At 42.2% G+C, this 22,886-nt stretch overlaps 1 protein-coding gene across 5 annotated transcripts in view; it reads right to left on the reverse strand.

Moving 5' to 3' along the window:
• The window catches only part of LPIN1 (lipin 1), an 88,179-nt gene that overhangs the window by 27,821 nt on the left and 37,472 nt on the right, over positions 1 to 22,886 (reverse strand). For 3 of the 5 annotated variants that reach the window (XM_075497923.1, XM_075497922.1, XM_075497921.1), the window contains 6 exons: positions 12,806 to 13,006; positions 11,408 to 11,503; positions 9,827 to 10,161; positions 9,327 to 9,446; positions 8,039 to 8,146; positions 2,937 to 3,066 (listed from right to left, as the gene is read on the reverse strand). In XM_075497923.1, the coding sequence (XP_075354038.1) occupies positions 2,937 to 3,066; positions 8,039 to 8,146; positions 9,327 to 9,446; positions 9,827 to 10,161; positions 11,408 to 11,503; positions 12,806 to 13,006 (990 nt within the window). Of the gene's footprint in view, positions 1 to 2,936; positions 3,067 to 8,038; positions 8,147 to 9,326; positions 9,447 to 9,826; positions 10,162 to 11,407; positions 11,504 to 12,805; positions 13,007 to 22,195; positions 22,299 to 22,886 lie in introns of those variants that run through there. The other 2 variants (XM_075497925.1, XM_075497924.1) reach the window with 2 other exon arrangements.

Raw genomic sequence — 22,886 nt, forward strand, 5'->3', positions numbered from 1 at the left:
ACCAACTACAGCAGAAAGCCACCACTGACTGAGATGGAGACTACAGTGTACAAATCATAGAATCAGTAAGGTTAGAAAAGACCTCTAAGATCATCTAGTCCAACCCTCAACCCAACATCTCCATGCCTACTAAACCATGTCTTGAAGTGCAACATCTACATGTTTTTTGAACTCCTCCAGGGATGGTGACTCAACCACCTCTCTGGGCAGCCTGTTGCAATGCTTGATCACCCTTTCAGTAAAGAAATGTTTCCTAATATCCAATCTAAACCTCCCCTGGCACAACTTGAGGCCATTTCCTCTTGTCCTATCACTTGTTACTTGGGAGAAGAGACTGACACCCACCTCACTACAACCTCCTTTCAGGTAGTTGTAGAGAGTGATAAGGTCTCCCCTCAGCCTCCTTTTCTCCAGGCTAAACAACCCCAGCTCCCTCAGCTGCTCCTCAGAAGACTTGTTCTCCAGACCCTTCACCAGCTTCATTGCCCTTCTCTGCACACGCTCCAGCACCTCAATGTCTCTCTTGTAGTGAGGGGCCCAAAACTGAACACAGTATTCAAGGTGTGGCCTCACCAGTGCCAAGTACAGGCGGACAATCACGCCCCTAGTCCCACTGGCCACACTATTCCTGATACAAGCCAGGATGCCATTGGCTTTCTTGGCCACCTGGGCACACTGCTGGCTCATATTCAGCCAGCTGTCAACAAACACCCCCAGGTCCTTTTCCCTTGGGCAGCTTTCCAGCCACTCTTCCCCAAGCCTGTAGCGTTGCATGGGGTTGTTGTGACCCAAGTGCAGGACCTGGCACTTGGCCTTGTTAAACCTCATACAATTGGCCTCGGCCCATCGATCCAGCCTGTCCAGGTCCCTCTGCAGAGCCTTCCTACCCTCCAGCAGATCAACACTCCCGCCCAATTTGGTGTCATCTGCAAACTTACTGAGGGTGCACTCAATCCCCTCATCCAGATCATTGATAAAGATATTAAACAAGACCGGCCCCAAAACTGAGCCCTGGGGAACACCACTTGTGACCGGCCACCAACTGGACTTAACTCCATTCACCACAACTCTCTGGGCTCGGCCATCCAGACAGTTTTTTACCCAGCAGAGTACACCCTCCTCTCTGCTGTGCATTTGCTTGCACAAAAGACCTCTCTGCTGTGTGTTTGCTTGCACAAAATTCATCTGTATCTTGGGGCCAGGAAAGATTTGTTCTGCAATGTGCTCTACAGTCTTCATTTCCCACTCACCTGCCTGGAGCACATCACAGCTCCCACCCTGCCCTCCTCCCTTCCTGTGCAAATCCTAGCTTTTCTTCAGAAGGTAACCCTGACAAACATGAGAAGGGACTGCACACTGGAGTCCTTACACAATCAGGATGCTCTCAGGGACCAGGACAGGGGTACACTGTCATTCATCTATACCCCAGATTTAGATTTTAAATCACTTTATAGGAACAATTCTAGATCTTTTCTGAGTGTGGGACAGGAAGTGTTCTTACAGAGGGGAGCTGAACTCCTGCAGCAGGAGCTGTATAGCTGCTATAACCTTCACATCATAGCAAACAAATTTACCCAAAGATCAACAGTATCCACAGCATAACTCCCAGTTCAGGTATGGCCAGATCAACTCTGAATAGCTTGGCTAAGGACATAGATAGAGACTGCAGAGGGAAAAGCCTCCAGGAATAAGATTTGCAATACGCACCAGGCTGTGTGACTGGGATAAAGATGGAACACCCAAATCTACTAACAGAAAACTCTAAATTCTAGACTGGAAATGCCAATTTGAAACTCCTGCCAGGACCCGTGCACTTAAATCAGTTCTCTATGTACAGAAAATAGCTCCCAGTTTTCTTGTAATAATCATGAGCAGGAAAATAACGCAGAGGTGATGGGACAGCTCATCTTTGGCCTACTAAAGAAGAACCCAGAGCTCTTCTGAAGGAAGTAAGAATTCTGGATTCCCATCCCTGCTTTTGTCACTAGCTACCAACAGTGAATTAAAGATAAATTACAATAGCGCCATTATAATTCTGGTGCCACCACCAGAACACAGAAGTCTTCTTTCTGAGGAGGATAACCACTGCCCTGGCCTGCAAAGCAGGAATTTTGTTTCTTTATACTGTTCCTGACCCCATCACTCCTGCAATCCTTTCAGCAGAGAAGCCAACCTTCTGCAGAAGGGGCCAAACCCTGCACCGTCCCTGCCCCATAGTTGCAGTATGCCACTGGAACCTGGCCTTTACTTCTCACACCCTGAGGCAGGTGTAAGCCCTAAATCTCCCCCTTCCTGTACGAATGCCCTGACTCCACAGCTGTCGTGAGGAGCCGGCCAGCACCTGACTGACCTGCAGTGTACTCAGCTGCACATGGCTACTGCGCAGCATGGGAGACAATGCTGCTGGCACGCTACAGATCCTGCCATCTACCTGGGCCAAATGGCTTCAGGCGGGAGACAGGCACCAGGCCAGTCAGCTCAGCCAAGAGAACAGCACGTCTGGGCATGCAGAGATACAGAACTGCAGGTGTTTCTGGATGCTTATGTACTCAAGCAACCAATTTTAATTTTTGTGAATCACACTGTTAACACCAAGCACCTAATTTCCATCTAACACCATTTATGAATTTCAGTGATTTACCAAAGGACATTGGGTTTGATTTTACATGTTATTTAAGCTTCTAACTTTCACAAGACTAGGTCTCAGGTACTTCCTTATTTTCAACCGTATATCATCACTGTTGAGAACATCCATGGCACAAGATACCTTCCTGTACCTCCTAAGGAGCAAGATGCAATTGTCTTACACAAAACGTTGCAATTTTATGTAAAAACAGGATCCATTCCCTCTTCAGCAGTATGCAATAGAATAAGCACATTTGGCCCATTAAAGCATAATAGATGCTAGCAGGAATTAAACTAATTACTTTGGATACCTTTGCAGCCTGGGGTAGCTCTCCCCAGGCCCAGTGCATGTGGGGATTATTCTTCAGTCCACTTCTGTCCATAGGTTTACTGACTAATTCTGAGTCACTTATAGGAGTCGGAGGGCGTGAACCTGATGGGCTGAAGAAAAACAAACAAACAAACAGAAACATTACTTATTTCAAAAATATTACAAAAACAAAAGTAACCACAATGCACTACACACTTTCCAAACTGATATCCACCAACCCAAAACATTGAAAATCTAAATAATTATCAGCCAATTGAAAGTCTGAAAGCATGGAAAAACAGTTTAAACAGTTTGGGATCCTCTTAGAACGGCATTCAGAGGTCTCATCCATTTTTTACTAAGTGCCATCAAAGAAGTAGTATTTGAGAAGCTGAAAGAGATGGAACAAGAGCACTGGACCTGAACATTTCAGGAGGATTTTGGGGTTTCTGTGTGGAAAAAAACCCCAGGGATGGTACCAGCAGCAGTAGATGAATAGATGTTAGTATTGTTATAATGGATATGAAGTGCAGAAATGACTCACTTGCATCAACAAGACACTTTATACTGAGTAAGTAATAAATTAGTCTAAGGAATCCAGTTGATTACTTCCTTCTACTAACTTGTTCGGTTCTACCCTTGGATGGATGTTCATAGGAAAACAAGCAGGAGAGCCATACAAAGAATGTGAGCCCTTCTGCTGCAAAAACATTTAACTGTTTGCTTTGCTGACTACTCAATATAAAATATTGAATAATTAATTAGTAAATTATCAGTTTGTAGCATATTTTTAATGTGGTGAAGGCAATAATGTGATGTCAAGTCAGCTGTTAATAAATAATGGTTCACTGATTTCAAGGACAAAAGGGAAAATTCTGATTACCTACTCTGCCTTTCTGCATAACGCAAGTCATAGAATTTTACCCAGAACCACCTGAACAAAGCCCATTATTTTTTGGCTGAGCCACAGCATGTCTTTGGTATACTCACACAATCCTGATTTAAAAACTACAAGCAACAAAAGAATCCACAACATTCCTAAATCGAAGGTCCAAACTGAGTTACCTTTACTCCCAAAAACAAAAGGCTTCCTACGTTTAGTGTGACTTCTTCATGTTTGATTTATTCTTTACCTTCTTCTGGATAAACTGAATATCCAAACCAGTTTTGCTCTTTCAATGTAAGGCAGTTTTGTAGAGCTAGCTGGCAGGGAAATCGTTGGTCACAGGCAAATAATTACTTCACACTAACACATAGCAGATTTTAAAAATCTGTGAATTTCACATCTGAAAAAATAGCAACCTAATTATCTACATTCCTTGTTTTCATCTACGTTGCAGTAAGATATACTTTGAATATGGGCGAACGCTATGACTTTTTAGCTACAGATAATTACATTATCTAAATAAACTATACAATTTATAAGCAATACTGTGGAAGATCTTTTTTGGTCCTAAGAATTTCAAATTTTTATTAATCCTTAGGGTATAACCTACCATTTGACAGATGAAGGAATCAATACAATGTGATTTTAAAAGTATTTTCAAGCTCTAAGGATTCAAGAAATGGCTGGTGGGATTTTCAGCAACTTCTACATCTCCCACTGACAAGTTTGTAGAATTTGCAGTATTTTCCATGCCTCTAGGGCCCATTGAAACCTTGGAAATCAGGAGCCTGGGCACTTCAGAAAATGTCGGCAGGCAAGAATGCTTCTACTGCTGCTTTAAGCCCAAAACATCTAGATTTAAGAAAGTGTTGTCACTGCATGAGTTAATCTGTGCACTACACACATTCTAACCTTCAAAATACCTACTTGTTTACTTAAAAAAATCTCCAGTCTGGGCTTTGGGGTATGTTCAGCCCAGGTTCACTTACCCAGCCAGACAACCTGAGAGAATAGAGGCATTGCTTCAGGTTGGGCTAGAACCTCCGCATTTTGCAGTGAGAACACTGATCGGGCAGGGGATGGGGTGGGATGACCTTGCCTTTTCCATAATTTTCCCTGAAAATACAGTTCCCTTGTACACATAACTGAGTGGGGAAGAATCCCAGGCTGTTACTCAGCACCGAGAACCATTATGTATATTCCTAGACACACACATGCAAGTGCCAGAAATATGGCACTTGCGTATCTGTGTGTTGAAACAGGCTCTTGCTGAGAAGGCTCTTGCTTTGAAAGCTCTGACTCTTGCTGAGAAGGCTCTGAGAAGGCTCTTGCTGTGAAAGGCTGCCTGATGATCCATCCATGTGTCTGGGTTACTGGTTCAGAGTAGATATAGCTACAAGTATAACCACGGTAAGTTAGGAACAGGGTGAGCAACTAACCCTCAAAATGTTACCCACTCACCCTAAACAAAGTACACAAAATACACACTATGTACTGAACTTTTGACACAAGCACAATGGAGACACCTTAATTCTCATTCTATAAAAACCTACTTTTCTATACAATAAAATATAAGGATTTAGTCGTAACAAAATGTTAGATCTTCAGAATTCTTTTTCAGTTGATTTATCCTTGTAGATTAGTGTGTAAATGCTAATACAAGCTCAGGGTAGACCAGTATTATCACTGCAATGCCATCTTACTTTAAAAGGCCCAAGACAAAATCAGACTGCAAACATGCATCCACAGGGCAAAGAGCTGGTAAATTATTTTGTTTGTGTAAAAGGATACTAAAGCATTCTCATACCTTATATCATCTGGAACATAAGCTGGAATTTTCTGTGCTACCCACGAACATTAATATAGGGTTGGTGGCCTCCCGATGAGACCTGGTTTTCCATTACAGAGAAATACCTTTATTTTTTCTTCATATGCCATATTGCTGTTTAACACTCAATAGCTACTCTCTCCAACTAATATCCTTCTGGAACAGCAACAATAATCTCTGTAGTTTATGGATGCAGATGGCAATTATGCCTACTACAGTCCTGTTTATACTTCCTGTTTGTATAGTTCTGCTTCCATATGTAATGCCAGATGTCGTCTCCTTTACTCACCCTGGGACTCTTTTGGCTGCTATTCACTTCATACTACTGCTACCAAAGTAAAATGAGACTGAAGACTAATAAAGCTCACAATCACATTCCTTTAAATTTTTTTAGCTCAGTTAGGTCACATTAAATCCTGGATTAATGTTACACTTGCACTAGGGGTCAATAAGGCATAATAACAAGACTGCATAGGATTTGTAACCCAGCGATAGTACACTATCGCTGGGTTAGCGCATCCATGGATCAGACTCAAAATGGGTTCTTTATTCCTTACACCACCAAGCCGTTTGTCTTGGGCTGAACTATGCCTTGCAATTCCCCTGTCCTTAATTTAGGCACTGACCCAGCCCAGCTGAAATTCACTTGCCTCACACAGATTGCTGCAGATATCGCAGATCAAACTAGAGCCACCCATCCTGTCAACACCGTACAAAAAGGAAGGGAAACCTCAGTTCAGTCATCTAGATCAGCATATCTGATTAACATCCCATAAATACTGAATATTTGTGTCACAGACCTATGTATTCCCTAACAGCTATGACTGCACTTAATGTAATCCAATGTCAAAGAATAAGGAACTTGGCCTGTAGCTGGCAGTTCTGCAATAGCAAACCACAAACCACACTGATCTTCTCAGTGTTTCCCACTGAAAGCAAAGACAGCCCTGAGAAAGCAGCAGTGTGACCTGAGAAGAAGTCCTGCCGCAACTGAGGCCAAATAAACCGGGAAGAGAGAGTCAGAAGGAAAAGACGCCTACCTCACGTACATGTCACAGCAATAGCTGAGAGCCTCTGAACCTCCTTTGAGGTGGCCATAATACAGTTTCTTATTTCACATAGAGGAAAACAGTTGCAGACACAGAGAGGGCCTTACTCAGACAAGATACTACAGCACTTTAGCTGCATATCTAGACTGCAGGACAGGTGAACTCCAGAGCAAAGTTCATGGAGCGACCCAGAGCACATCACTGCTCCATCCCAACCTGTGTGCCTTCCTTCCCATGAAAAACACTGAAGAGAACAGCCTTGAATGTCCCAGGATATCACCCTGACTTGGTGCTGCAACTTGGTCAGGTTAAAGAGGGCAGACCTAGAAGCTGGGAAAGCCTCAGGATTATCAGTTTCTATAAAGCCTTAGGCACTTAGTGCCTTAGGCACAGTTTGGCATCTATGTTGAGATAGGCAATGAGCAATTTAGACTGATTTATTACTCAAAACTTCCCCAGTATTTATAGAGAATTGTAGAGGTCATATTCAGACACCTACTTTAAGTTTTTTAACTGAGCTGCTGTGACTTCTCTCCACTGACTTAATGGAGAGAAAGGGCCTGGCTGCAGAATCTTGAGACGTCTTGAATTTAAGACATCATAAAAAGTGTCTCTATCCACTTTCGTCTCTGTAGAAAAGAGTCCACAGTCAGAGGAATCCTACGCTACAGCAAAGGCTTAAGTGTGGGTCTCCTAAACCTTAGCCAAGATGCCTTATCTGTTGTGTCATCTTTATAAGATGCTCACTCACTGCAATCCAACATACAGAAAGTCTTTCCCTCCCCCAAACCAGGGAGCAAGGGAAGAGAAGTTCTCTTTTGGTACTGGGCTCCTCCCATTACAAGTTTTGCACTCCTTATTGCTCACTTAATCTCCGAGGCCTCTGTTTTGCTTTTACTTTTGCAACCTACGCACAAGCAAACAACTCAGGAAAACCATGGGATAAAAATGTCATTAAAATATACACTGACTGTAAAAAGCCACATGGAAATGTCAGTCTTCAGAGGCATGTAAGTTTTCACTAGCTAAGTTCTTCCTTTTTTTTTGTTATCACCTTAATCAACTTCAGTTTTAACCCAGGTTTTCCTTGGCCTGATTTTATACTAGCCACCCTCATTCAACAGATGATTCATCAAGGCAACTTACCTCCAGTCAATGCCCATAAAGAAGTAAGCAGAGGAAGTGGTTTTCAATGTCACTTTCTTTCAAAGTGTCTGAGTTAGCAGTAAGTGCAGTTATAAGTTCAACAAAGTTCACATACTATTAACGTGTTAAAAGTGTATTAATGTGTTAAAGGGATTAAAGAGCAGCCCAGAAAAGAGGGAGGACAACTGTTCTACCTGTCTGGAGGAGAAAAGTGAGAAGATTGTTGAGGGCAAGAGTTAGATAGGCCTCCGTCTGCCGGAACAGTGAGAAGAGAGGATTGCCCTGTGCAATCTATAGGTTTACTGGACAGCACAGCATGTTGGTAGAAAGAAAAACAGGGTGTCATTATTCACAAGTGCTGATTAACACAAGCTCTTTGTGCATTAGCTACATGAATACTGAATTTACATCTAGAATTTTCAAAATCCAGAATACAGCAATCAAGAAACAAACAGAACATACAGTTCGAAAAGCCACCGAAGGGGCAGGGTATTGACACATGCTGTCATCAGACTGGTGAAGCTAACTGCATTAAGCTCTACAGTCAGTGGAGAAAGTTTCTTCCAGAATGCAGTTCAAATTAAGCCCTTGCTTTGAAATCATCTCCATGCTCTCCCTTCCTCTGTCCCTCAACTACAGAGAGGGAGTCTATTGAGGCAGTCTATTGAGATTAGACTTCTTAGGATAAGGTCTTGTGAATACTGCCCCATTCCAATAGTCTGCATGGAGGATGCGGAGCACCTGTGCACAGACACACACACACACACAGACTTCACTGGAATTATAACGCAATGCACATCAAGCAAAAAAAGTCCCTTTTTGACAGTGTTCCACAGACACAAGAAATGAGGTCCAAAACTAATCTGATTTGACATCAAAGGTATACACATGCACACAAATACACATACAGGAAAAAGTAAGCGAAGTACTGTATGTGTTCTTTTCACACAATAAATATTTCATGTCTATCTACCTGGGCAATTCAACAGATTAGCTTTGAAAGGGACACAAGAAGCTCATATTCTTATTCATTTAAAAAAAAACAAACAAAAAAAAAAACCCAAAACTTATTTTTATACATCAGCTCCAATCTTGCAAGTTCTTAAAAGGATTACACCCAAAGTACTAAAGATTTATATACCTGCATTCACTGAAGTCTTTACAAGGTGTGTGCATCAGGCAAAGATTCAGATTTCACAAAATGTTCATCCCCTCTACAGTATTTATATGCAAACAATGACATTAACAGATATAAATATTCCTCAGAGTTTGTGGACCTGTATTTGTATGCATGCATTTGTTGAATCAAGGAAAAAGCTAACCTGAAGTTTTTGTACACTACTTGATTTCAAATACAGAAAGCGTTTATCTAGGAGTTGACAGTGACCATGTTTGATACCAAAATCTTTAGTAAGACTTCTTATAGCACTATATAAGAAATTAAAGGAAGGTTATTTAGAACTGTATTATCAGAAAAAGTACCTTTGAAGAGGTGACCATTCTCCATCTGAATGAGGGTAAGACGCAGACTGAGAAAACGTAGAAACTGCAGGAGCCTTTATGTCAGATACTTCATCAACAAACACATCTGGAACAGGGATCCTAGGTATAGGGAAAGATGTGACATTTAAAAACCATACTTGATTACTGAACAGTCATATACTGAACTCCAGATAATGAAAAACCCCTACTGTAGAGAAGAATTAGTATAACCTGAACTAAAAAGAGATAGAGAAATGTTATCTGATTCACACCTTTTAGTTCACAGCATGATGGAGGATTGTTCTTATGTTTTCAATGTCATTTTCATTATTTTTGTTAGTAACATTCTCAATAGCTTTCTAGCCTAACGGGTTTTCTTAAAGAAACATGTTCATCAACCATATGTACTGACTTAGATAGAAATTACTGTTAGAAGGTATGGAATGGAACATTAACCCACCATTAGGTTTCCATTATATATCTCAATTCCACTGTGATACCTTGAATTGTCCAGTGGTTCTTTTTCTTCCTCTGAGCTAATCTCTATAGGAAACATGTCTTCATCTTCTGACGTGTCTCCATTGTCTTCTCTTTTTAAGCTGTCTATTTTATGGGTGGACTTCCTCCTCTTTTTCCTCCTTTTTTTCACAGAGCTACAGACTGGAGATGTTTCAGTGGAAGGCTGGGATCCATGAGCTTGGGGTGGTACTTGTGAGGATGCACTGGTGTCCAGGTTTCTTATCCTGTCTGTGGAGTTCCTCTTCAGCTGAGCTTCCATTAAAGCAGTTCCCTCAGACAGAATGGGAGATGTGGAGAGATGATAAGGAATTACCTCCTGAGAAAGAAAAAATGCAAACCATGCAACATATTAGTTCCTCTGTCAGTCATAAATCTGGTTCTAAAATCTAAAATCTAAGTCATTTATTCCCCAGAAAAGTAACCAAGATTAGACATCTGGGTGCTCAGTATGATCCTCTAACATACAGAAATTGTTACATAGCTGCCATCTCCTTAGACAAGCCAGGAATACTACTCGTAATAAAGAGGATCCTCTGACCATCTAATATTGGCCAGGTTATGGCATGAGTCTCTATGCACCTGATGCCAGATACAGAGCAGAAACAAAATACTAGTTTATAACCTGAACATTTTGTAAAATCCAATTCTCCTTTACAGCTCAGATAACAGGTAGTAGTCAGATAGGTCAGTGGTTTATAACTAGGTCACACAAACACCCTCTTATTCAATCATATATATCTACATCTCTAGACATTCACGGAAGTATTTCTAGCAATTTTCTGTCACCAAATAACTGTTACCACACAGAAGATTTTAATATAGATCAGAAGATTTAAATATAAAGATATTGACATGAATACTGCACATGCACACAGCTCTCACCTGAAACTAGCAGTATCGTACGCAATAGAAGAATTTGAAAACTCATCCCACTCTGGACAGTGACAAAAATTATTGGGGATATCTGAAGAGAAGTGCCTGTAAAAAGCTTTTCTTATGTTACATGACGTGTGGACTACTCAAAACAAGTGTGACCATACCTTACATAGACTAGTATTTAAACACACAGCTCAACAGCAGGTATTCTCATTTAAATATAATTCCACATGAATAATAGTTGCAAGATCACATCTTTGCTGAGTACCAGAATTACTGTGTGCACAGATGTTTACAGGGCATGTGCACTTTTACTGGCAGTCTGCTGAGTGCATGTGTTCAAAGTAAAGACTTCTGCAAAAAACAGGTCCATGGATATATTAACCTCTGTTGTACACATCCTCGGAGCACGTGAGCTGTGTACATGTTATTTCTGTTCACACACTGGCGTGCACATAAACTCTGATTTATTTTTAGTTATGTGATTACCTTCTTTAGATTTTTTCAACTTCAGCAACTCAAGAAATGAAGTAACTGCATAGTATTAAATTTCCATAGCAGAAAATTTTCCAGAAACTTTCAAAACTGGGTAAGGTATGTATTTCAACAAAATTCCTAAACTCAAAACTGACTCTGAAGAGCAGGCATTGCATTTTTAATAAATTAAAATTAGTTTTGACTCTTACCTGATCATTATCCATCTCCTGCACAAAAAAGGCCTCTCCATTGTCTCCTAGTTTCATGTGCAAATCTACAGCCTCTCCATTAATTTCTATGTCAACCTGGAAGAAATTAAATATATTCTCAAATCAAAAGAAAGTTATTTTAGGTACACAGTTCCTGTTCAGCTATCCTACCACTGTTACTGGGCAAATGCTTCTCAGGGAAGTGTAGGAAACCTTGTAATAAACATAAAATTGTGAACTTCTCTGTTTCTCTCCCCAGCCCTTCAAAACGCCATCAATTGTCAGAATGTTTCTCTAACTCATTCAGCTCATTGCTGTCTTGCTCCTCTACTCAAGAAGGTTTATAGCCATTATATAAAGTCCTGAATCTTTTAAATGTAATTCTAAATGCCACAACACAAATTTTTTGCTCTTTTAATTCACAGCCTAATTCTTCATTGTGCAAGAAGTACTTCCACATGCAAATTCTTACTATACTGTCTTTCAAATTCATTAAACAGACTTCTCTTTACACTATGAGAAGCACAAATAAGAAAAATCTTCTGTTTCTTCCGCACATTTATCTCACCACTATACAGCCCCAACTACTTGTATTTCTTTTCAGGAGGATCTCTCTCTTTGCCTATAACCACCAACTCCATTTTCACTGGTGGGGTTTTGGGGTTTTTTTTGAGACTTGGACAAGTCTACATTTATGTTATATTTCAGGACACAGTATACTATCAGCACAGTAACATTTTCAACTTTTACCCATCCTAAATATTGGTATTCTTTTCTGATTCATGTAAGAATTGAACCATGTCCATGGTGCCATAAGGATCTTTCTGCTGAACAATTATAGCTACATTAGAACCTAGACTATATGTAGTTACAAATTATTTCCTAAAATACTCCGTAGTGCACTACTCACTGGCAGCTTCGCATCTGATATCATATTGCCAGGTCATTCAGCTTGGTTACATAAATCTAAAGGTCCTCATTGCTTTTTCTAGTTTCAATTAACCTCAACATTCTGTTAGCTGAAAATATTACTTCATAATTAACTCTCTTTTTGTAACTATCAATTAATATGTTATACAAAGGGGTCTTAACACACAGTCACTAATGAAATCTATTCTAAGCCCAAATCAGCACATTCAAAATTTTGCCCTATTGAAAAAAAAATTTTACAAATTTCATGGTTTGTTTTGTTTTTATTATAGTCAATGTCTTACAAATTATGCTTTGAAATGCAAGAATCAGTAACAACCATTTTAATTGAATCTGGCCTCAATTTGGGCACTTTGTAAAGGGTGTCTAAAGAAAACCTTGACTAGCATACCACAGAACATTCAGTAACTTTCATGTCATTAGAATTACACCACAGACAAAACATATCAAAATTATCAATTCTCTTACCACTTTCTCCCTAGAACGTAGGACTCCCATTTTCCCAAAGCGTACATGGAAAGGAGAACACTGAAGATTTCCATCTGGCTGACGTACAACAATTATATCTATACATCCTGACAATGTGGCTGGGTTTAGTCCCTTATAGAGCTCCTTCACTGTTACAAACACTTGCCCTGCTAACTGTCCAACGTAATTCATGGTTTGGACCTGAAAGGCAAAAGATAGAATAAATAAGATTTTGATCCCTGCTTTATATTTTACAGACATTTGAGAGACTGGGATTCCAGCAGTGGGGTATTCTCCTGTTTCACAAATTCACAACTTCACATAGAATCACGATTTCCCACCTAATTTATTTACAGCTGACGTGTGTTTGTAGAGAGCTATTAAAAGACAAAAGCAAAAGACACCTTCTAAGTCAGAGAATTGTAACAACTTTCAAAAGTTCGTAAAATCAGTTGCATTCAAAACCACTGTCAGACTTTTAGACTCTGCAGCTCATAAATGCCTCCAATTATCTCTGAAGAGAAAAGCATTACTTCCAAACTAACATCTCCTCCTATCATTTATTGTGCCCTCAACACCAAATATACTTTTCTCATGTATTTCTACAGGCTTTTAAGGGCAGGGCAAGTGAATGGTTTTAAGCAGATCTAATTTTCCACTACACTGAAGTCAAAGACTATTTTCCCATTTTATAGGGATTTCTCCTGTTAAAAGGTTATTATAATGCATATGCACAATAGGTATGCATTAAGGTTTGACAAGCAACCTTCAATCCGTAGCGTCTGAACTTTAGAGTGCTTCCTAATGCAACTTTACCATTCTTGTTTTAAAACAGCCTTTTAGTATCACCAGGTTTATTAAAAATTGGGCATGTGTTGATGGTTGAAGTGTTTGGCTTTATTTCCCCTGCTCCTGGATTTATTTAGTATTTAGCATTTAGTTTCCTGCTTCTACTCTGATAATGCACATTCTGTTTATGCTCCATTAATACATTCAGTCCCCTAGACAAGACAGCATGCATACTTAGACATACTCAAAATTTCAAAAAGTCTTTTAAGGGCTCTCAAAGTATGAATGAATTTAAGCAGACACTTTCCCAAACAGTAGAGATTTTAAGGACTTCCAATATCTATTGTTTTAATTCTTTTTCCAACACCTCTTACATATTCGAAGATACTGATTTCAGGAAAGTATTTGTGCATTCAGTATAAAGCATATGCCTCACATACAAGTTCTTTGCTAGGCTGGACTACATCACCTGGACATCAATAAGAGAGACACTTGCAGGGTAGGCAACGGTAAAACTCCCATTGACGGTGACGAGAACAGAACCGAGCTGAGAGCCTGACAGCCGCTGCGCTGAGCTGCGCAGCATGTGTTAACCAGCATCATCTGCTACAACAGAGACTCTCTTTCAGCTGTGTGCTTTCATAAACAACAAAAAGATGCAAGTGTGAAATGCTGTAAAAATAGCTGCAAATTTTAACTGTGATTTATACTTAGAAACAAAAAACTATTAAAAGAATACAGTGAAAGCATTACAGTAAAAAATAGGAAAGTTAGGACATGCTATAATTAAGGCTGGTCTCTTCATGCATAGCTGTTCTAATTAACGAATGGTCACCTGTGTTTTTTCCCAGAAGTCCCTCCACATAGGATGGACCGAAGCTTTGCTTTCTTCTCTGTTTCTATTGCAATACATGGGTATCAGGACACAGACCATGTTCTGAAGGAAGAATTATTTATATTCTTTTGGGCTTTATGATACTCATCACTACATTGCTCCCGAAAAGCAATGATGCTCTCCCCATCTGACAACTGGGGAGCTGAATCACAAAAAGATTAAGATTAAACCAGGCACGAACTTTGGAAACCAAAAGGACTTTTTTGAAGTATTTAGCATACAAGATGTTAACTAATGAAAGAACAAACCCCACATACTGTTTGGAGAAGCATTTCTGCATAGCCCTTAATTCAGGCATCTAGAAAGTGCCACCTGCTGAAAAGACAACACATGAAAACTTCATGGCAGAAAGGGCAATTATATTCAGTTCTCCAGCATTCAACTGGAATTAGTATATATACTGGGCTCCTATCACACACTAGAAACATGCCTTCCTGAATGCAAATCTAGTGGTAAACTGTTTCATAGGGAATTGCACTTTAAGCTCATGCTGCACCCTATGCTGTGTCACAGAACAACAGGTTGAAACAGACCTCTAGAGGCCACCTGGTCGAAAAGTCTGCCCAAAGGAGGGCCAACTTGAACCAGGTTGCCCACGACCTTGGTCCCGTCAAGTTCTCAATGTCTTCAGGGATGGAGATTTCTTAGCCTCCCTGGGCTCCTGTTCCCATGTTTGACTGTCCTCACAGCAAAAATTTTCTTCTCAATATCTAATCAGAATTTCCCTTGTTGCAACTTGTGCCCGTTGCCTCTTGTCCTATCACTGTGCACCTCTACAATTCTGGCGCTGTTTCCTCTATACCTCCCAACAGGTAACTGAATACCCTGAAGACTGAACAAAACTAGCTCTCCCAGCCTCTCCTTTTAAGCCATAAGCTCTTAGCCCCCTAACTATCTTCAGCTGAGCTCTTCAAAAAACTGGCACACAGGCAAAGACCTCAGTTCAGAAGTGAGCCTCCAGGGTGACAGATGTAAGCAAACTTTTAAAATTATCCCTTTGCTTTGGAAAAATACTTCAGTTTCTATTGGGGTTTTTCTAACCTAAAGCACAATAAGAAACACATTTCTTATTGAGCTAAGATTAAATTTAAAGATGGTTACAATTAGACTCAAAATTACATGGTGTAGTTCACCACAGTTAATGCTTGGTCTGCTTAAGCAACAAAATTTCTACGTGCAAAACAGCCACAACTTCCTTGGTGAGGAAGGAGTTGCTGGGACAGTACATACACCCCACTGTTTGGGAGAGTTATGGGCAAACAATCCAAATATGTGAGGACTCACACATCCTCTTAACAAGTTACACCAGCAGGTCTCCTAAACTCCTAAACAGAGAATTTTGCAACTATTCTTGTTCACAACAAATCTTAGCCGCACTGCCTGCCATGTCTTAGGACACAGAGATTATTTTTATACCTGTGAATTAAAAAAGTTGGACACCATCCTCAAGCTCTGAGACCAACTGGCACAGCACAGCTTGCTTCCATACAGAGAAAATCTCTTATCCCCTAAAAAGAAAGTGCTACATTCAAACTGTCAGCTGGTGATGGACACTCCTTTCAAGCTGAGCTGAACCTGGCCTGTGGAACGAAATCACTGCAGAAGTGAAAGACAGACTGGCAGACTAATCACATAAACCCCACTTCCTCAGGAAACAGGACAAAAATGGGTTTGTATTTCAAATGTAGGGAACAAAAGATGTTGTAGTTAAAATGGGGGAGAGTTCAGAAATCGGACTCTGATGGATGTAGGCCCTTTATCCTAACTTTTATACATGCCAAGCAAAGCTGAGATTGTTTGGAGTCAGAGGTTTGTAAGCTTATACTCTGAACCTAAAGTCAGTCCATACTATGTCAGTACTCCAGGAAACCAACATTCCTCAAACCCCAGAGAGACTGCATGTGGTTTTGGAGCAACATTTTACTCTGGCCACTCCAAGAAGTCTTTCACTTACTAACCAGAGAGCAGCAACTTCAGCAGTAAACATGAGTTTGCGTCATGGGTTAAACCCCCAGTGCCTGCCTGTTAATTATACTGAATTTAGTAAAATTCTTGGTCTCATACCATGCTAGTGGACATTGCATAGAATATTTTTTGCCTCTGGGAAAACTGAGAATCCTTTTGATCTAAGCTTACAGCAAGTGAGAACAGTCTGTACTGCTTCTGTCAGGATTTTCAAATGGCTTGAGTTTTGTTCTTTGCCAGGAGACACCCCACAGCCCTACATTATGCATCTATTATGAAATTAAAAGTATTTTCTAGTATCATTTTTAATGCCAATTTAACTAGCATCACCTGCCAGGAGGCTCAGAAAATTTCCAACTCTTGATTGTTAAACACAGCATTTTTCAGAATTGATCACCTTGTGGAAAAATAAGTGAAAAATAAATAGCTAGGTGTTACCTTATTACTTAACTGATTTATTAACTTAGCAAAGATTGACCTAACAAAGTTAATTCTTTAAAGTCCCGCTCTACTGGATGCCACAGTAAGATCAAATGCACTGTCATCTAGCTAATCCCCTTCTTTCATACAGGTACACCAGACTATGTCCTAATTCCACTGGAGAAGCTGGTAACTGTACCCTTCATGGTCTGTTTTTTACAGCCCACCTCTTCCCCATACCATTTCATCTTTCTTTACCATATTTCATAAAACAAAATACTGAAAGATAAAGGAACTAAAGGCCTCTTTTCCTTTTGCAAGACCCAGTGTCTCCTCAGGTGCCACAACACAACGAATAACAGCTTAGATATCCACACATGTCCAAATTACTTAGGGATATAAGTGCTGTTCAACATGCTCTAAAGACTGACAGTTTTTGAAAAAAAAACAAAAACAAAATAAAACCTCAAAACCATGATACAGGTAGCATGCTGTAAGGGTAATTAAAAACTGGAACACACTTCCTCTGGGAGATACGAAATCTCCAGACCAGAAAATTTTGAAGAGCAGGACTAACATCTGTTGGGACTGGTTTAGGAACAAGCAATTGTAATCTTTGGGACAGAGATTGTCACTGTGCCTGTGTCCAAAGCAGTAATCCAAACCATATCACATCACAGACCCGACCATTACAGTTTGGTCATCTATACTGAATCTATTTAAATTAGGAAATCTGCTTCTGGTACATTTTAGGCACAGGCACAAGCACTCTCCCACAATTCCCAGGCACAGCTAATGTGGTAAGATGGACTGGGGACTACTGCCATGGCCAGCTTAGACGCAGTCACCTTCTTTTAAAGGTAAAGAGAGCTTTATAGAATAGATGTGAACAGATGGTGCTAGCTGGTCTGGCCATCAAGAACGGATGGCACCATTTCGTCCACTAGCAGGGATGTAACATTTAGGTCCCTTTCAGCCCCTTTTCTCAGGTTCTACAGTTATGACCGTGCACTAGTATTGTAGGCCATGAGAGGAAGATTTGCGGCAATGGTAAACGTAACACAAATCAAATGCTTAGCACAAAGAAAAACAACACGTACAGACACATCTTTTGGTTACGCTTCTAATACCTGATGTCATGATGAGACCCTGCTCCACAGCTGAAGTGATGGGCTTAAGCACAAAACAAATCAACTTTCCTAAGAACTCCTCCATACAACTTGCAAGATGGTGAAAGGAAGCCAAAAATTGATGGGCCAGTGTTCAGTTAAAATAAATCACTGCAGCTCTGCTGCTGACACCGAAACAATGACTGTTCTACAAACCTGATCCGTTTGGTCCCCTGATCTGCCCTTGGCTTCTGTTTTGAAGGTGTAAAGCTTGAGAAAGACCAGACTAAATTTGGGAATCAGACTGTGGCCCCTTCAAGAGAATTATTCCTCATTTACAAAAAAGTAAATGACAATATTTCAAAGACTCCTAGGTAAGTGCTTACTGCCACTCTTACTACGTATCAAACATTTGTTTTCTTGACTCTGAAGCAATTCAGTTTTGTTTGCAGTATTGAACACCAACTCCCTCCACAGCAATTAATGGAATTCTGCTATTGGCATATTCTTTACCATGAAAAACAATACCAGAGGTTACATTCTAAAAAAGATTTATGATAAAAATGTAGGGCAGAGAAGGAAATATTTTGGATGAAGATTCCCTAGATGGATTTTTTAAAAATTAAGCTTAGCCCTTTATGTCTGTACCACAACCACAGTAACAATGAATTCTTAAGTACAAAAGCTCATAATAACTATCATTCTATTATTTTTAAAAGAGATACTTCTGTTCATTAGTAAATGGTCAACACATTGTAAAGTCACTAATGCTGTGTGACCATCACGTTCAAACCTCTTAGTATTTTCACCCATTTCAGGTTGGAAACTGAAAATCATTAAGAATTTTTGAAAGCCTTTTTCTTAACTATTTGTTAGCTCCTACATCAATCCAACCCAGGGTCACTGTCATGAATTCCCACCCCACTTTTTTGAGTAAATTCCCAGCAGAACCCCAAAGTTGTGCATTTCTCAGAGGAAAATCAGAGCCTGGATTTACTTTAGGAGACCTCAGTTTAGGTCCCTACTTTCCTACAAGATTCCCACACAGTCTTGGACAAGTTACTATGGCTTAGATCTTAGAGGGTGTTTAACTCCCATTGGTTTCAAGCAGGTTCTATCACTGTGGCTGTATCTCAACTGCACCATGCCAAGCTTGTCAGAGTGAGACAGAGATAAGCACTCTCCTTGCATATTTTTTTTTCCTGGGAAAGGAAGCCTGGACACATGAGCTGAAAGGGAGCCATAAGCAGACATGACCCTAATTTGGACAAGTTGTTGGGGGAGAACTCCAGAGTACTCTGCTGACCAGCGTGACTCTGCTTGTTCTGTAAATACGAGGGCAAACTCTGTCCAAACCTGATTATGTGCACATTTTTTCCAGACCTCCCCCTAGTCACAGCAGCATGGGACAGACCACATTCCTGCAGGTGATTTGACAATACTTCTGGTCAGTCGGGAGACAGGTGCAATTCACTTGTACGTCCCAAATCCGAAGGCAACATGCAGCATGTGGCTGGCTCTATACCAGAGCAAGGGCATTTTGCTTCCTGCCAGCCAAATCTCCAGAAATATTTTAGAGTTGGGATTATTCTGGGCTTAATTCTATTAGGAACTATTTGACTCCTATTCCAAGTTAGCCAAGGCCAGTGCCAAAAACTGTGACTTCTTATAATGGCCAGAGAGCCAAATGGATCAAATGTCAAACTTTATCTTCCAAGCTGCCAGTCCCTCCCAGAACCCACTCACTCACTCACACTCACTCACAGATACAGACTTTGACTACGAGATGACTATTCACTTGGTTCTGGTATTGCACTACCTTTGAAATATCTGAAACATTACTTGGTCCAATACTTGATAAAGTTCCTGTAAATGACGGAATATTTTTTTGAGAGTAGCTGAAATCAAAAATTCAAATTGAAGACTCAAAATTTGCCTGTAATGAATCCTCATGTTCAAGCGAAGGGAGGACTGGCCTATAATCCCACAGTCAGGGTATCGGACTGACACTCAGGCGTCCAAGAGGACTATTTCATGGTCAGCTTAAGTGTACAACCATGGTCCCCACACCAACCTCCCAAGCGTACATTCCCAACTCTCCCAAATCTTCTCCTTGTGTCAGCACTGAAAACTAACACCACTAAAACCATACAAAAATAATTTTCAGTTGGATCAAGGGGGTGATCTGACTCACCGCATACCCATACAATTGCTAGTATCAACTAAACAGAGAAGCTGAGAAAGAGTCAATTGTGGGTAGTACCAGGGACACCTCTTTTGGCGTTTCAGGCAATCTTGAAATCATACCTCAAGACTTGTTTCCTCCTTTCCCAGAGGTCTCCTGGTAGACCTTCCACATTTCCCTTGATCTCTCTGTTTCAGCCTCCCAGCTGTACAGTGCTTCCCTCCACACAGAGACACTTTGAGGGAACGCACACAAGGGCTGACACTCCTTTGGACTGACGCTGCATAAATAGGATCAAACTTTACAACAAATTGAAAAGTACAAACTGATGCCTGAAACCAAGAACTTTTGAAATAACTGGAGAATATATGGTAGGTCATGTACTGTGCTGCCCTGCGCTACTGTTCTGATGTCAGAGAAGGAACATAAATCAGAGTGGAAGCACAGCAGTACCCCCCTCTATGCTGATACCTCATGTGACTTGGCGTCCTGTCTTTCAGCGGGACTGAAAAAAAATTGTTCATTAGGCTGTAACTACATTTTCTGCATTTTCAGAGCCTAAAGTAAGCTCTTACTGTATTTCAACTGGTTTTGATGATTGCTGAGTGTATGTGTGTTCATAGATAAACAAATGCGTGCACCTGCACATCCACAGGTAGGGAAAAAGGCCAAAGACTAAAACTTGCCCAACTCCCTTACAAACAGACCATGCTGAGTCAGGTAAGTAGATATTATCAAGTGGTCTATACTCCAAATTAGTGAAATGGAGCAGAAAAGCAGAAAGTATCTAAAACCATTAGAAGCTATTTTCATGGCTTTATGCCTAAAATCATAACATAATTGAGTCTTTCCCACCCTATCTCCTTCACTGTCTCCCCACTTTTTCTCCAATTCTCTTCATGGAATTAGGTTCATTTTACTGTAATAGGAGCACATCCATCTGACTTCTAACTGGGTACACTGATGACAGCAAAACCTTATCTATGTGCACTAAACATTTGCCGGTGATTGTTTCCTAAGACAGCAGAGACACAGATAAAGCCACCCAGAAAATAAAACAAACCACGCCAAAACACCCTGCAGACTACAAACCAAATCAGAGGTCAACAGATTTATCGAGGTCAATGACTTTACATTTGAAAGGAAAAATGATCTGCTAGTTAGTCTGCAACATCAATGCTGAGATCCTGTTATTAGTACAGGCTTCTACACAATTCCTCTTTTTGAGGGAGATAACAAAAATATTGCAGTTTTGTCTCCCTCCCCACTCCCCACAAGATACATTCTCTTACTTTCTATTCTAGAAGGTAGAGGAGATACACTAATCAACAGAAAAGCTAATAGCTGTTGGGGACAGTGGGGATCACATAAAAGAAACCCAAAATATCTGAAAGTTTAGTTTCATATGTAGCAATTGCACTACTGCCAGCCAGGCTTTGCTGTGCCATTAAATCCCTCTGGCCTGTTATGCTTTCATTATTCCATCTCAGGAAAAGTATTAGTGAAGCAGTGGTACTAACGCAGCAATTTGCATCAGCAGTTGCTAGCCAAAGGGAGGCAAAATATCATCTCTAACGTCAAAGGAGAAGTAGCGCGTAGAGGGGCACTGGACTTCACAAGCTCACGCAGCTCGGCAGGAGCAGGGACCCCAAACGGACACCTCCCCGCAGCTGCCCAGCGCTGGGTACCTCCCTCTGAAGATAAACCAGGAAAGCATCAGATGTCCCCTCTCCCTCCAACCCCGTGCACAAAGTACTATCAACCCCAGATGAACCCCACAGCTCCACTGCTTGCTGTCGCTCCCAAAAGCCAGACTCCCCGGCAAGGAAAAAGCAGGTGCTGCGGGCAGCCGCCCGGAGCCCCGCCAGGACCGCCGGGATGCCCAGGCCGGAGGGACCCGCTGCCTCCAGCGGCTCTAACGCTCGGCGGGGCAAGCCCGGCCTTCCCCGCCCAGCTCAGCGCCGGGGAGCAGCGCTCCCCTTCCTCCTCCTCCCCGCGCAGCGGCCGCCCCAAGCCCCGGCACCCACCTCTGCCGCCCGCCGCCTGCCGCAGGCTCCGCTCGCCGCCGCCGCCGCCTTTGTGCGCGCCGCCCGCCGCGGCGACGGGGACGGGGACGGGGACGGGGACGGGGACAGGTCCCGCCCCCGAGGGAGGGACCGCAGTGCCCGGGGAAGGCGCAGTGGGACTGGGGCTGGGGCAGAGGGCGGGCGGGGAGGGCGGCTCGGGCAGGCGCTGGAGCCGTCGCTGCCTGGCCCGCCTCCCGCCGGGGCACGGCGGCGGCGAACCGCAGCGCGGGCAGAGCGGGGCGCTGGAGCTGCCCGCGGGCAGGCCAGCCCCCGCCTACCGACCGCCGGCGGGGCCGGGCAGCGCCGCCGCCGCCCCCCGCATCACCGGGGCCGGCAGCCGGGTGATCGCGTAACGGCCGCCGGGCCGGGCCCCGACGACGGAGCGGCGGTTGGGGCCCTGGCGCGGCGGCGGGTGGGCGCCGCGGCCTTGCGGCGGGGCGGCGCTGAGTCAGCGCGGGGAGGCGGCGCGCTGAGGTGATCCCGCGGCCGGGGCGGGCGGGCGCCCTCCCCCTCGGCCCCGCGGGGCCGCCGAGCCTCTCACGGGTCCCCCCGGAGACCCGCGGGAGCATTTCGCCGCCCGCTGCTGTGCCTTGGCCGGCGGCGAGCTTCGGCAGCTCGGGGTAGTGGTGTTGGTTGACTTAAACCCCTACTT

Source organism: Mycteria americana, chromosome 3, assembly GCF_035582795.1.
Source record: "Mycteria americana isolate JAX WOST 10 ecotype Jacksonville Zoo and Gardens chromosome 3, USCA_MyAme_1.0, whole genome shotgun sequence".
Lineage (NCBI taxonomy): Eukaryota > Metazoa > Chordata > Aves > Ciconiiformes > Ciconiidae > Mycteria > Mycteria americana.